This window comes from Pygocentrus nattereri, chromosome 4 (assembly GCF_015220715.1).
Source record: "Pygocentrus nattereri isolate fPygNat1 chromosome 4, fPygNat1.pri, whole genome shotgun sequence".
NCBI lineage: Eukaryota > Metazoa > Chordata > Actinopteri > Characiformes > Serrasalmidae > Pygocentrus > Pygocentrus nattereri.
The window spans coordinates 23,947,536-23,962,977 of record NC_051214.1 but is presented as its reverse complement, the minus strand read 5'-3'; the positions used below and the strand labels follow the sequence as shown (position 1 = coordinate 23,962,977).

The 15,442-nt window shown below is 40.6% G+C and overlaps 1 protein-coding gene across 2 annotated transcripts in view; it reads left to right on the top strand.

The window, feature by feature from the left end:
- snap25a (synaptosome associated protein 25a) overlaps positions 1 to 13,389 on the top strand; it is a 32,843-nt gene extending 19,454 nt beyond the window's left edge. The window contains exons 4-8 of one of the 2 annotated variants that reach the window (XM_037537751.1): positions 4,288 to 4,336; positions 6,207 to 6,324; positions 9,411 to 9,530; positions 9,751 to 9,895; positions 11,893 to 13,389. In XM_037537751.1, coding sequence (XP_037393648.1) covers positions 4,288 to 4,336; positions 6,207 to 6,324; positions 9,411 to 9,530; positions 9,751 to 9,895; positions 11,893 to 11,961 — 501 coding nt within the window. In that variant the 3' untranslated portion in view covers positions 11,962 to 13,389. Of the gene's footprint in view, positions 1 to 4,287; positions 4,337 to 6,206; positions 6,325 to 6,542; positions 6,661 to 9,410; positions 9,531 to 9,750; positions 9,896 to 11,892 lie in introns of both variants that reach the window. The other variant, XM_017718442.1, reaches the window with a different exon arrangement.
- The last annotated feature ends 2,053 nt before the right edge of the window (positions 13,390 to 15,442 follow it).

Genomic DNA, 15,442 nt, shown 5'->3' with positions numbered 1-15,442 from the left:
GTTAAAGTATTGGGAGTGCAGTGAAATGTGGAGCCACTATAATATTTTTTAAAGAAATAACGCGAACAAAAAATGCTAGCTTTGCTAACTGTTCACTGCTAGCACACTCTGTTGTTAGCATTTTGTGGATGAACTGTTATTTTCAGCAAACTGTAGATTGTATCTAATCATGTTTATTTTATACAACTACTTACTCAATGTAGATTGTAATACTATAAACTAGACATCCAATGGTATGTTTAGACATCGCTGTTGTCAGAAGAAATCTCCAAAATGGTTATTTTACAGGAGAAGGAAGAAACCTACTTTACTTTTAATGAAAGTCGATGGAACCAAAATTTTTTCCAAGTCATTTTGGTTCATTTCTTTTAGGCCAATCATCATGAAATTTACATACAATATAAAGGACAACAGGCATTTTCAAATTACTTTAAAAACCGAAAAGCAGCAAACATAGAGATATGAAGTTTTCTTCCCATAGCAGCGATATGTTTCTAGTTATTAAATGGCAAATAATAATTGTACTTGTCTACTGTACTGTAATTGTCTATTTATAGTCAAATTATCTGCCATGAGATTTGTCCACTCTTTTTCAAAATATTAGTTTTATTTTAGCTTTAAATTCTCAGTGCGACACACTTGTCTCAGTTATTGTGGAATCCTCTACATCACAGCAGACACATCCCAACTTTCTTACATTTTTACAGATTTAGAAAACTCAACATGCTTTGTTGGTATCTGCAGCAAAATGTGCTGTAGTACTAAAAATGTTTGAATGGTAGTGTATAAAAAAATCATGAAGAAAAGGCTACACTGCGATCGACATTTGGGGAAGATTCATTGTGGTATATTGAGCGACCAGAAAGCTGCTTCTGTCTTTGGCTCCTGTCTGGCTGCGGTCAGTCAACCAACCGGCTGCATAGCCAGGAGCAAGTTGAGCCATTCTAAACTAAGACAGAGCAGAGAGGGAGAAAGAGAGACAGAGGAGGAGGGGCTAGCAATAGCAAGCCTCTGCGGTATATCTCAAGGTCATATTGATAATCAGTGACCATAATTGCTGCAAAGTGCACCTCCCTGTGCCTATTTACAGGCAGAAAGAGAACAGCAGTAAGTTGCTAGGGAGGTGACAAATGGTCAAGAGGCCTGGAGAAACCCCACCTGATGGAGGGGAGAAGTGAAGGAAAATGGAGGACAGAAAGATGGGCCTGGAGAGCAGCACAACACTCAGCCACTGATTAGTCATAGTGACCGAGGGGCGAAACTCCCCTTAACTGGCTCCCATTTGAACCTACTTTGGTTTCCGTTAATCAAATGCATCATATTATGTTCATCTAGCAACAACTAGATGTGAATTTCTTGCATTATTTACTCCAGAAAGCACATTGACTTTATACCAGATGTTCTAGCACTGTTTGGAGATTTAGCCCGGTGCTAACACATTAACCCCCAGGGATCTTTTTAAGTCAATTTCAGGGCTCATACTGCTGCTTGGGTGTAAGGCCTGATTTATGCCACTGTGCAACTGCCTACCCAAAACATCGATTCTGAGTTTCCTGCTCAAAATGCTGATGTAGTAGTTCTCCTGATTTACGCTCTGCAAGCCCAGGTGTTCTATTTATCAAATACTTATAAATGACACAAAACAAGACAGTAAATACCTTTACTGACCTTATTCAAAGTGTTTTTATGAAAATAAAAGGTGTACTGAGACCCAGTGACCAAACAGGGTTAAATGCAGGGCAGCAAAAGTCAATATGTCCATCAAATCTAATCAATAACTAAAGAATTGAGTGTTTACTATTTAGTACATCAACATCTGTGATTCAGTGTGTCACAGCCACACCCCAGCGGAGCAGTGGGGGTTCACCACATTCATTAGTAATCACTGACTGTGCTTTAACTGAATTAATAATGTAGAAATCTGTTCATGAAGCAATCACCTCTTTGTTCTGTGTTGAAATGAATGACAGACTCATGTGCCTGGCTTTGTGCTTTTATTCCACACGTTTAAATCACTAAAGTTTGTCTGTCATCACTGTACTACATTAACTGTTATCACCATTATTAACCACATAGCATTATGAAAGGTGAAAAGGCTTCTGAAAGGCAGTTCCTTGGATTAAATGATAATTAACCTCACCTTACTTGATAACTTATGTACACATTTAAAGCAAAGTAAGCACCTACCCTTTAGCTCTATGCCAAAGTCTAGCCACTTGTATGTTATTATTCCTGCACTGTTAAAAATGAGAGGTCAGCTCAACTCAAATTATATACTTACTGATTACATGGCTTTTCTTGAGTTGACTCAACTTGAGGACACAGGAGTTCACCCAACTCAAACTTCTTAGTTGAGTCAAAAGGTTCTTGAATAAAAAGAACTTGTCTTTTATACTTAACTTCCCCTCTAGCCAGGACTCTTCCCATTATACAATCCTGCTAGACATTTTCCCTCTTGGTTATGCCCTTGTGGATGGCTGTGGCACTGCTGGGGCTCAAACTCACAACCTCCTGTTGAGCTGATGGCTTAGTACACTGCACCACTCAGGAACACAGGAAGGAATTCAGATTTTGTGCTTTTTGTTGCTTTAGCCTTAAAGCGTGGCATCGTCTCATGTGGTACAACTGTCTAATAATTCATCCCAACATCAGGAGGTTCTGAGTTTGAATCCCAGTAATACCATAGATAGTCCATATCTAGAAGCCCAAAAGGAAAATATGCCAGACGGGACTGTGTGATAGAAGGAGTGCCGGCTAGTGGGGAAACTGAGTAAAAAAAGTGCAAATTTGAATTTTTGACACAACTAAGAAGTTTGAGGTGGGTGAACTCAAAGTTGAGTCAACTCAAGAAAAAACATGTAATCAGTGACTATATAATTTTAAGTTGAGCTGACCTCTCAATTTTTTCAGCGTGTCATTGACTGTTATGTGGATAGCAGTGATTTACAGTATAGGGGGCTCAGCACCTGAAATCAGACGTTTTCTCCTTTAAATCTCAGCTGGCAGAGTTGGCAATGAAAGAGCTTTGGATTTTAACATCAGTACGCTCCATCATTTGACGGCTGCTGCTGAGCCCCTGAGTTAGGTGCCTAATCCCCTGAATGCTTTAGGGATGTTGCAAAATTGTACCCCCATCTGGCCTGTCAACAGTGACCTTGGCAATGAGCAATGAGTGCACAACATCCCAGCTGTAGAAAATAAAGTTTTTTTTTTTTTTGTTTGTTTTTTTTTTTTTTACCATAATGTTTCACAAGTTCTACAAACAGTTTTCTAGAGACCCGCAGTTTGCTGCGGGACAACAGGCACATGGGCACAGGGATCACATCTGGAGACCCTTCAGTATATCGTCACTGTTGTAGCAGAACCTAATAACTCCATCTTTTCAATTTTTTTAAAATACTAATGCTTGTGTGGTGATGCTGTTTGTAACTCGGTGGTCTGGGGGGGACAGCAGGACACAATTTATGTAAAAACAGATGTTTAAAATATCACAAGTGGCCAATGTAGGGTTCTCCTTTAGCAGCTGTAGCCAGTCAGCAGCCTGTCCATGTTGTCAGCCTAACAGCAGGCCATGTTGGAGGAGAACAGAGTGAAGGGACACAGCACCTCCACACTTTTATTCCCCGCATGTTCACCCCATCACCACGTGTAATATAAATGTGTGGGGGTGAACAGAGTGAAGTCATTGAAAATGTGTTATTTTATATGTTCAGAAAATGAGCAAAGGCCAAGAAATATGAGGTTGAAATAATAATAAATCGCATAATTTTTTCTTTTAGTAAACACTGAAAATGGTCCCACAGACCCCAACACCACACACGGGCTAACTGAAAACCTCAGCTTCCCTTTTCTTTTTGTGAACATACAACGAGTGGACCAACAGAAATGGTCCAAAAACAAAATGAAAAAGGTACAATTTCAGAGTTATAAGCTTTTGTGACAGCAGCAGTGATATGTTAAGGCCTGACAAACCAGTGTTTTTCAGAAAGGCTCCATATTAAGACCACAATTATTATTTCCCTTAATTATTAGCTGACTGCTTCCACACGTTCATATGTAGGAAGAGGGCAGTGCACTGTGTCTACATATCCTTAACCACTGACTGCTCATGATCCTGGACCTTTCACGGTTTTCCTCAACAAAGTCCTGCTTCCTTGACTCCAACTCTTAAAGAAACCCTGTAAGATTCTCCTACTGATCTTACCTCTGTCTTTCTATTCTTTCCTTCTTTCTTCTTCCCTCACCTCCATGCCACCTTGCCACCTCTCCATGCCTCTTGGTGCATAGAGTAAAGATGCTGGTATCAGGACTTTGGTTATGCTGGATGAGCAAGGAGGTAAGTCCAAACGCTTTACAGACAGATGATGACCAAGCATGATTTCCTGAAACACAAGTTAACTCTGAATCAGCGTTTCACACTTTGACTGTAATATGTGTAGTTATATTCATGTGCAGTTTTCCGTTCATTCACACTAAATGACACACACATTGTAATGGCTGATAGCTTAATTAACACTCATCTCTGAATTAACTGATATCGGTAATTATATCTTTCCTTCCAATGTTTAAAATGTTCATTTCCTCTGCTTTCTTTCGACTAACAACTTTCTAAATCTTTTTTATGCTTTTGCTGACAAGTTTGCTTCTTTCTTAACTTCAAGACATTCTCTAGAATCCATTTTTTTTTTATTTTCACTAACAAAAGCACATGCGTATCATACGGCCACTAAGACTCTTCATTGATTGTCTGCATTCAACTTTTTCCATCCTACAACTGGTCAGTTCACAACTGTTCCATCATCGTAAATAAGGCCAACGTTTTAAATCTAAACTGAGTTTCTTTCTCTGTGTGGGGAAAAATAAAACGATCGAATTAGCTGGTAAAGACAAACGTTTCCCATAGAACACACTAATATCCTTTTTTGTATAATCCCTGGTTGAATGCCTCATTTATTATATCTTACTTATGATTTATTGGTTAATTAACTGGCGTATGAACAGATTCCTGGTTTCCAATAATTCTTCCAACGCTGCAGTGGACCCACATTAAAGGCATACATTAGCTTGTTTATCTAAGTGTGATTTAGGAAACTCTAATTGGCCTTGCATTGGGCATTATCCTGAGTCGGGCGCTCTGATTGGCTGCTGTGTGGGAAAGCCCCCACTCAGAGACTGATGATTACTCTTGTGCAGTATGGCTATGAAAGGGATCAGCTCTTCCTCCTCCAGACGTTAGGGATTGCCACCGAAAGCCTATTTAAACGAGCCCCTTAGCCATGAGGTACTGTTAAGCCAGGCTTACTCTTTGACATTGTAGTCTGACACTTTCATCAAGAAAGGGTGTGGGGGCAAAGCAGGCTGAGAAACTGTTGTACCTGAAGTAAGGCTAAATTTTACAAATGAAAATGAATACCTTCCTTGCATTTCTCCACAAATATTACAATAATATTCTTCTTAAGCTACTAATTGACCAAAGCTTTGGGTTCAATCCCAGGGATTTTACAACTCTGACTAGCGTTGCAGTTTATTTTCTTCCCGAACCCATCCACAGTCTGCCTTTGTCTTTTCTCCCTTACAACATACCACACCAGACTTCCTCTCTACGGGTCACGGATTAGACGCCCTGCTCGCGTGGCCAAACAATCCCAGACTGCATCACCACAGGTCACACAGCCACCTCTGTCATGCTCATCCCTTACCCCCACCCAGACAAACAAACCAAGAGCTACATACATTGCCTTATTAAGCCTCCGCTGAATGACTCAGCGTGTTACGGCCCTTAAGCCCTGGGTGAAAGATGAGGGCAGTCTTTAATTCCATCCTGAGGTCTAATTAAAGTCACACAGCTTTGAGCTGCTGCCCTCCTACAGTGACTCTTGTGGGACATGCTGTCTCTCTCTCTCTCTCTCTCTCTCTCTCTCTCTCTATTTGACCTCAGGGATCTGTTTCAGATGCACTGTGGAAAGTGTTAACAGCCAACAATTATTTGCTTTTTTTGTCCTCCAGCCTATTACGCTTTTAACGGATTTATCCTTGTGGAATATATGGAATAGTTTCCAGCAGCATTTGTAGATCCATTCCAATGCATGTTGTCCCCACTAGGTACATTGTAGCTGAGTCGCGCCCAGCTTGATAGTGTTCATTTCTCCAAAAAAATAAAGGCAATAAAATTCATTCCACTGCTGTCATCCCTTTGTCCTGACCAGAACAACTCGATCGTGTTGAAGATGGCATGAACCATATCAACCAAGACATGAAGGAGGCCGAGAAAAATTTAAAAGATTTAGGGAAATGCTGTGGCCTTTTCATATGTCCGTGTAACAAGTAGGTACTGACCATGTGACGGAAGGGTCTTTTGCGTATGTGGTGGCGTCCATTTTCTTTCCTTTCCTTTCGTTTTCCTTTTGTCACAGTGACTGTCTGAAGTTTTTTTCTTTCTGTCTTCTCTTCTTTGTCCTCTCTTTCCTCCTTCCTTTCCTCCTCCCTGTTTTCTTCTCACGTGCTTCGTTCTGTGGGGGATAAATTGCTTGTTGTTTAATCAGAACAACTGGAGCGCATCGAAGAGGGGATGGACCAAATCAATAAGGACATGAAGGATGCAGAAAAGAATTTGAACGATCTAGGAAAATTCTGTGGTCTTTGCTCCTGTCCATGTAACAAGTAGGTGCTGCTTGCCTGCCTGCCTGCCTGCCTAAAAATAAAAAAAAAAATTGTAATAGAAATACGCCTTAAGAGATTTTTTAGTGGCTAGTAGCCCTTGCCAGCAATAGCCAGACTCACCACCCACGCTCTTCAGTATGACCTGCCCCAGAGGAATTGATGAGCATGAGGCATGGTCGCACCCACACTCTCTCACACACACAACTGCCCTGCAGCCTTGCCTCCTGGTCCTCTGTGACTGAGAGATTACCCATCAGATATATGAAGTAAGGCATGCTGCACTGATCCCAAGGGTTGACCTTTCCACACACCCCTATCTGAGAACCGCATGCAAAGAATAAAAGGCTGGACCTTTCAGGACCGAAATCTGAATAGCCGAAGAATCCAGCATAAAAACTGTATGGATGTGCCAAAGTTGAATTAGTTGGCTGTCCAAGTGTCAGATGTTGAAAGTAGAGCAACTCTGAACATGGACAGGAACCAGTGACATGGCCTATAGTCCTTCTCGCTGAATGTGAACCAGGTTATCTTCATTTCGATAGATGAGACATACACAATCCCTCATAAATCAAACTTATAATCAGACTATTATTTGACAAATCCCAAACCATTCACAATTTTTTATCCAAGACGCATGAAATAGGCCGACTTAAGCAGCAGTGCGATTTCTCTGCAACTTTGAGAGCACATCCATCAATGCCACTGGCTCGTATGACTGGAAAAGCATGTCCCTGAATGCCAAATGCATGTTGATGCAACTCTTGCTATTGACAATGTTGCTACCTGTTAAACAATGATGTATAATAACAGTAACACTGCTGATGACCTAAACTTGATTTGTCAGGAAAGCAGATATATCATTTAGTCGTTAGGGCTTTACATGCAAGTGGTAGGAAAGGAAAAATACAGACCCAGAGATTTGGTCCTCAGCCGCAGTACAGTGGATAGAACTGTGTTTTCACTGGTTATCCCCAAAGGGGGGCGCGGACCAGATCTAGGTCAGGCAGAAAGAGCTACAGTGGAGATATATTCTGTTTTAATTTGATAGCCCTTACTGCCAATGTCCTCAGTTGATACAGCCGAACAAATCACCTTACTTCTTTCTTATGTGTAGTGAAATCAGCCTAGAGCTATTGGTAAAGTCATGATATTCAGTTTTAGCATATCTTAATCTTTTTGGAGGGGGGGATTTCTCTGTACATTGTACATTTGTCTCTCATTTAGATCAGACACTTCTTCTTCTTTCACTGTCCTCTTCATAGGAAAACATAGCAAGTATAGTAAATATTAACATTCCAGGCAGTATGTACTGGTTAGAACATTAGATGCCCTGCCACATTACATACAGCTTAATGCACTGCGAAGATGGAGAGTAGGAGAGACGGGGGAACTGTAGCCGTAGTCCATATCTATAAATAACACTGCAGTGGGAGGCCTGGCTATCTCCGTTTAGATCAAATTGAATAAGATCCGGAATCCAGGATCACTGAGCTGTTATCAAACAATAACACAATAAAATGTTTGGGCTCATTTTAGACGCTCAACACGACTGTGCGCTGAGAAAGAACCCCGGCCTGTCATTTTGTCCAACAGGACAGGATTCTCACAAGCCAGTGGTGGCAAACAAGATCCACATGGTAACCTCATGATGGGTTCACCTGCTTTGCTCAGGAGTATGGTGATACATGTAGGAGTAGCGCTTATTCCATCATTTGCTTAACACTCTACTGCACGCATTATGAGCGCAGTTAAAAAAAAGATTAATTTTCCTTGCAAATTAACCTCATTATTAAACCAAATAATAATATAATACTAATGTGTGCAGGGCCAATTTGGGGTATGTTGCCCTGAGGTAACATTGTGCTGCAATGGGAAGAAATGATATAAAGCCATGGTGAGATCTTGGTTTGTGACTGTCTAAATCCATTCCACTGCCCTACAATGTTGCTTCTAGGCAACAAACATACTTCAGAGGTTTAAAAGTGTCAAATATGTATAATGTTAGTATAAAGTGAGGAAAATGTGTTTGTTGCCTAGAGGCAACATCGTGCAATAGAGGGTTAACTATGTTCAACAGAATAATATGTTTAGGAGAATTTTAGGAAAACACACTCCATTAGAGACTAACCATAGCGACAGTTGATTCTTTCTCTGTTATCAGTTTAGTCAGAATGACCAGTCTACTAGAATCTACCGTATATGATAAACATAATAATATTCTATAAATACAAAAGAGTCCAAATTAAATGGTGACCTAGGAATGGGTTCTCATCCCTCCAGTTTCTTTTCTTTTGCAGTTGTTTGCGCTTTGTCTCTGACGATGTGGCAGTCCCGTTACTCTGTGTTGTCTGTCTGCCAAGGCCTGTCGTCTTTGTTATTTGTCATAATCTGAGAGGGGGAACAACTCATAAGCACTGGGGAAGGGAAGCAGTCCAACAAGTAATGCAAGGGTGACCTCTGAGTCCCTTGTTTTCTTTTGCTAGTTATCTAAGTTCCCCTTTATTTTCCATCTCTTAAAGAAAGGTATGTGTTTCAGCAAACAAGCCATGTATGTTTTATGTCTACGAGATGTAGCATCTTAGAGATAAGTGATAGGAGAATTAGCTTGTCCTTGTGATCGCTTGCCTTGGTAGTCCAGCATTTGACCATTGTTGTTTCTTTGTATTGCTGGTCTGTGTGGGCAGAAGCTCTGCTCATACGGAGGTTTTCCAGTCACTTCTGTGCTCATGCTCCCATTGACTCCTGCGCAGAATGAAGAGCGGAGGCAGCAAGGCGTGGGGCAACAACCAGGATGGCGTGGTGAACAGCCAGCCTGCCCGTGTGGTGGATGAGCGGGAACAGATGGCCATCAGTGGAGGCTTCATCCGCAGGTGAGGGGAACCTCTGGGTTCCAAGACACATGGTCAGTGGGGAACTGAACAAGTGCAAGGCAACTGTGAGGCTTGAAAAGGCAAAGGGATGTCAAATGTATAGCACCTCTTAGTGTTTAGCAACATAATCTGGATATGTGATGCAAGTTAATATGGTGCTCTGAGGAAGAGAAAGGAAAGCATACATGCTCACTACGTTGCTACGTGTGCTTCTGTACAGGGTAACAGATGATGCCAGGGAAAATGAGATGGATGAGAACTTGGAGCAAGTGGGAGGCATCATCGGTAACCTGCGCCACATGGCCCTCGATATGGGCAATGAGATTGACACCCAGAATCGCCAAATTGACAGGATCATGGACAAGGTAGGAGCTAGCTTTGAGAATAAGTGCTAGAGTCAGTATATTTTCACAGTTCATTGATGCTGCAATGCTGCATTACTCCAGATCTACATACATTTCACATATAGTGATCTGGGGTCGTGTTACAGAAGATCCTTAAGTCTGAGATCATATCATATCTGCTTTGTTGTCATGGCAAGTTAAGGACAGAAGCCATTACAGAGCAACAGTTCTTAAGCCTGTAATCTTATTTCCAGATAAGAAAATTGTATTACAGAAACATCCTAAGCTGCCAAGATATCATAAATATCTTCTTAGCTTTAAGACAAACCCCATAGCGTCTTAACCTGTTTTAACCCTCTGTTTCTATTTTTTTATATCGTGATAGGCAGCACAGTTCACTATAACTGGAATGACGCTACTTTTACCTACATTAAACAAGGAGCTTTGACTTGTGAGGTTTTTCTTTAAACAGCGTTTTTTAAGAACTCAGATGCTGCAGACTTGATCTCCACCATCCCCTCTTATTGCCTTTAGGGTGTTAATTGATAAAAACTCGTCAGATAAAATATTACAGTGATGGTGGTGAATAATGAGGAGACAGAGCTGCATGAGTGTATGTTTATCAGGAGGAGTAACGTTAGCACACCAGGCTAAAGCGTTTGGGAAATGAAACTGAAACTGTGGAGCGGCGACTCTCGAATAAACAGCACGAAGCGCTGAAACATTCTCAACTCTCAGTTTATCAAACTTTAGTTTTATTTGACCTTTTTACCTCAGTAGCTAACGTTAGCTGTCTGGCTAACTAACTGGATTACGTGTTTACGTTTCAGCTGTGCGCGTATGCTCAGTTGCTAGGTAACAGACACGACAGTTGATTGTCGACTTCAATCGACAAAGTTAGATTTCCTAACTTGACATAAGACGCTGTAAGATAAAGATAAGATTATTAAATTAATATCAGTTTTGCTTCTGTAATACGAGTTTGTGAAAAATCTTATCATGACCTGTCAGATCTTAAGACAAAGGCCCAGTCACATTTCTTCTTTTTACACCTAGCCCTTGTTTTCGAGTGTCACCCTAACCCCTTGGAATTGAGTTACAAGGGGTAGTGGTTGAAATCTTCTCCTACGAAATGGGTCAACCCTCATATAAAATAAAAAAATATGCTTTATTACCAGCTACTAGTGCAGCTCTTAGGTGAGCCGTCTTCAGTGGTAGCAGAGGAGGGTAAAGTTTGGCTCCTCACTGCTGGGCTTTAGTTACTTTTAGGGCATCATATTCTTTCAAAGAAGGGAGACAATTATTTATTATCACCTCCCGCTAATTCTTTCGGGATTTGAAGCTGAAGTCAGCTGTTCACCAGCCTCTTGTTGGAATTTTCCCATTCCACCTTAAATGGTACAGAAGTTACATTTTAGGCGCTTCAGGTTTTAGAACTTCTAGACTATTTAAGGTAGAACGGGAAAGTTAACTAGCTAGCTACCGAGACATTAGCATGCTATTAGCGATTTTTTAATGCTTGTTATGAAGAAAATGACCATAATACACTGAAAAGACATTAAACTAAGAGAAAACAATGGTTATCATCATTTGTTAACGGTGAAAATTCGCACATTTGTGTGTTTGTTTGGTCGCTTGTGCAGCCATCTTGCTGGTTTCAATTTTTCCCCATAACACTCAGTTTGCAGTGAGTTTCTGAAAAATCTCAGTTTGGGGGGCCATGTAGCCCTAACACTTCAACCTACCCCTCTATCTCAGCAAAAACTTAGACACCCTACCGCAAAACAGAGGGCTGAGGACTAAGTGGGAGGAATGAGGGGTGAAGTGGGATTGGGCTAAAAAGATCGGAAGTTTCTGTAACACTGTGCCAGTTTTCTAAGTGATTCGTTTTTATCCACTCATGCTATTTATGTAAATATTTCCTCTTAAAAAGTGCAGTTTACAAGTACAAATATAGCCACAACTCAAAGGTATACAATGTATATAATGTATTCTCTTTACTCTTCGTCTTCTACCAGGCCGAGTCCAACAAGACCAGGATTGACGAAGCCAACCAGAGGGCCACAAAGATGCTTGGCAGCGGCTAAGCATCTCAACCGCCTGCTTTTACCAACCGTGCAGTTTGTCAAAAGGCACAAACATGCTTTTATCATGGTATTTACCTTCTAGGTTTGCACACATGCACATATCACCTCCCCCCCATTGTAAATGTTGTTCTGTGTGCTGTCTGTCTGCTTTTTCAATGATTGTCCTCGTAAATGATTTCTTATACTCCGTATCATTCTTTCCAAAGGTTGTATATAGTGCTGACTCGATGGCTCTAGCTCACTTGTGAAGTTTTTATTCTCTTTATCACCTATATACATATATGTATGTATGTATACACATATATACTTATATGTGTGTACATATGCATATATATATCGCCTCTTTGCTGGATGAACTATATAATAGGAATGCTATACAAGCTGTCTTTCCTTTTCAGTATCTCAGTATCGTCTTAGTAAAACTGTGTCATTCCATTAGGCTACTGTCATGCTCCTTATTTTGATGTTGTCATGACAAATGATGAAGGGGTAAAAGATGACTAATTATATGATGATGCTGATACCAATACAAAAAGCACTAACAATGTCTGTCCTTGGTTCATTTCCCTCATCACACCCATAATCAGTTACTGTTTAGACAATGTGCAACTAGATTCTGTAGCTGTAATAGACATTGCATTCCAAGTGATGTGAACTGTGCGTTATGCATGACAAATGGTAGATTTTAGAGTCTTATAAATAAAACTTGTTTTAAAAATATGAAAAAAAAAATATCATGGCAGTAGCAAAAATCAACAAACGCATGCTCAGTATTAGGACACAGTTGAACGTTCCATATTCCTGCAAGTTTGCAATAGTGCAACTCTCTCTGTCAATATATATTTACAGACTGTGACCATCGTTGTAAAATAATGCAAAATGAAGAAATGTAACGGAGATGACAAAAAGTGGTGGTTCTGCAAAAATGACCTGTTTTCTAAATGATTATGCAGCTCAGTGAAGATTGACTTAAGTGCTGAAGGGTGGGGACTGGTTGTTTACTGTATCATAGGTTTTGGATGCTCTGAAAAAAAGAATTAAATAAATAAACGTTTGCAATGTAAAGCAAAGACGCATATTTCTGAGAGACCTTACTTTTTTAAGAAGACTGTATCCTGTTAGTTTTCTTTCCCTGTGTGGTTTGTTATTGGTAAAAAATGATAATAATCCATAAAAAAAATAATTACAAGAGGTTTTTTTTTTTTTTGTTGCTTCTGTACTTAGAGCTATGCACACCAAATCGCTGAGATGTTGAATAGTCACGAAGACAAATAAATACCTTACCTGAATGACACATAAGTTAAACTGTGAGATTGATGTCCTCGAAGCATGTAATATTAATAACTCCCTCTGTATCCTGTCAGTCTGTGAAGTGGTTGACATTTTGTAGCTAGCTGAATTGATTAAAAGTAATATAACCCCTCCTCACTATGGGTTCTCATTATTGTTTCGCATGGATGTATGGAACTGACATCTATCGGAGCAGTTTATTTGGAAAGTTCCTGACTGGACAAAGTTGATAACCCTGTTAAAAACCTAAGGGGGGGATTAATGGATTCATCAGAAGTAAATGATATACTCCGATCAGGCACAACATTCTGACCACCTCCTTGTTTCTACGCTCATTGTCCATTTTGTCAGCTCCACTTACTGTATAGGTGCACTTTGTAGTTCTACAGTTACAGACTGTAGTCCATCTGTTTCTCTGATACTTTGTTAGCCCCCCCTGTTCTGCAGTGTTCAGGACCCCCATGGACCCTCACAGAGCAGGTACTATTTGGGTGGTGGATCATTCTCAGTAACTGCTGTAACACTGATGTAGTGCTGGTGTGTTAGTGTGTGTTGCACTGGTCTGAGTGGATCAGACACAGCAGTGCTGCTGGAGTTTTTAAACACTGTGTCCACTCACTGTCCACTCTATTAGACACTCCTACCTTGTCAGACCACCTTGTAGATGTAAAGTCAGAGACCATAGCTCATCTGCTGCTGCACAGTTTGTGTTGGTCATCCTCTAGTCCTTCATCAGTGGTCACAGGACGCTGTTGGCTGGATATTTTTGGTTGGTGGACTATTCTCAGTCCAGCAGTGACACTGAGGTGTTTAAAAACTCCAGCAGCACTGCTGTGTCTGATCCACTCAGACCAGCGCAACACACACTAACACACCACCACCAGATCAGTGTTACTGCAGTGCTGAGTATGATCCACCACCCAAATAATACCTGCTCTGTGAGGGTCCATGGGGGTCCTGACCACTGAATAACAGGGTAAAAGGGGGCTAACAAAGTATCAGTGAAACAGATGGACTACAGTCTGTAACTGTAGAACTACAAAGTGCTCCTATACAGTAAGTGGAGCTGATGAAATGGACAGTGAGCATAGAAACAAGGTCATAATGTTATGCCTGATTGGTGTAAACATAAACTGTTATACGGAGGAAAACCAAAGTATTGTTACTACATAGCACGTACCATTCACTGTCTTCCACTACTTAAAAACGTACTTGAAAAAAGCCAATGAGATTATGACTGCGTTGCTTGAAGAGCCTTGTAGTTGTGCGACATCCTGTAATGTAAGTGGGTTGTCCACAGGAGCTGTTGATTAATGAGCATCAACTTGCTGCCACTGTAAAATAATTAAGATACATCATACTCATTTACTTTCATTAGACACTGCAACAACACAACACATCCCAGAGCACCACAGCTTATCACAACAGACAAAACAAGAACTTTAGCACTGAAGAGTGGTTATCTACTAGTGAACCACAGAGGAGGCATTCAAAATTATGCTTGTTTATGGCTTTTCTCACTGTCACCCAAAAAAAAAAAAAAAACCCACAGCTGACGACAGTACGATACCAAATCAATGCACAGATACACCACAGATTATGAATGCACAAACTGCAGACAATATGCAGCACTTTCAAACAATTTGTCCAGTACATAAAATATTTTAGACCCACGGTGGTCTAAATGACACTGAACAAAACAGAAACATGTTCATAACGTTTGCTTTTTAATATGAAGGCATTTCAAGACTCCTCTAAGTCTCTTAAATGTCTGGCAGGTCTAAGTCGAGCTCAGTTGAAGTGTTTAGCTCGTGCATTGAATGCGACTGAGTAAAGAGCAGTACTGCAGTGGAGTAAGACTTCCACAGACTGGTGATGAGAGATCTTGAGGACAGGTGTTGCAATAGGGGGCAATTCTCACTGTAACATACATTATTCATTAAAACAACCAGGCTAGAACAGAAGAGGTCCAGAGGACTGCAATCTGGTGCTTATTTATATATTTCTTTAAGTAGAACAAGAGATCCGATTCTTATATTAAGGCCCAATGCCATTTATCTTTACCCCTACCCTTGTTTTCGAGTGTCTTCTTGCCCCTTGGAGCAGAGTTATAAGGGGTAGTGGTTGAAATGTTCCCTATAAAATGGGACCTTAAAATAAAGAGCCTAAACAGCTACTAGCGCTGTTCTGT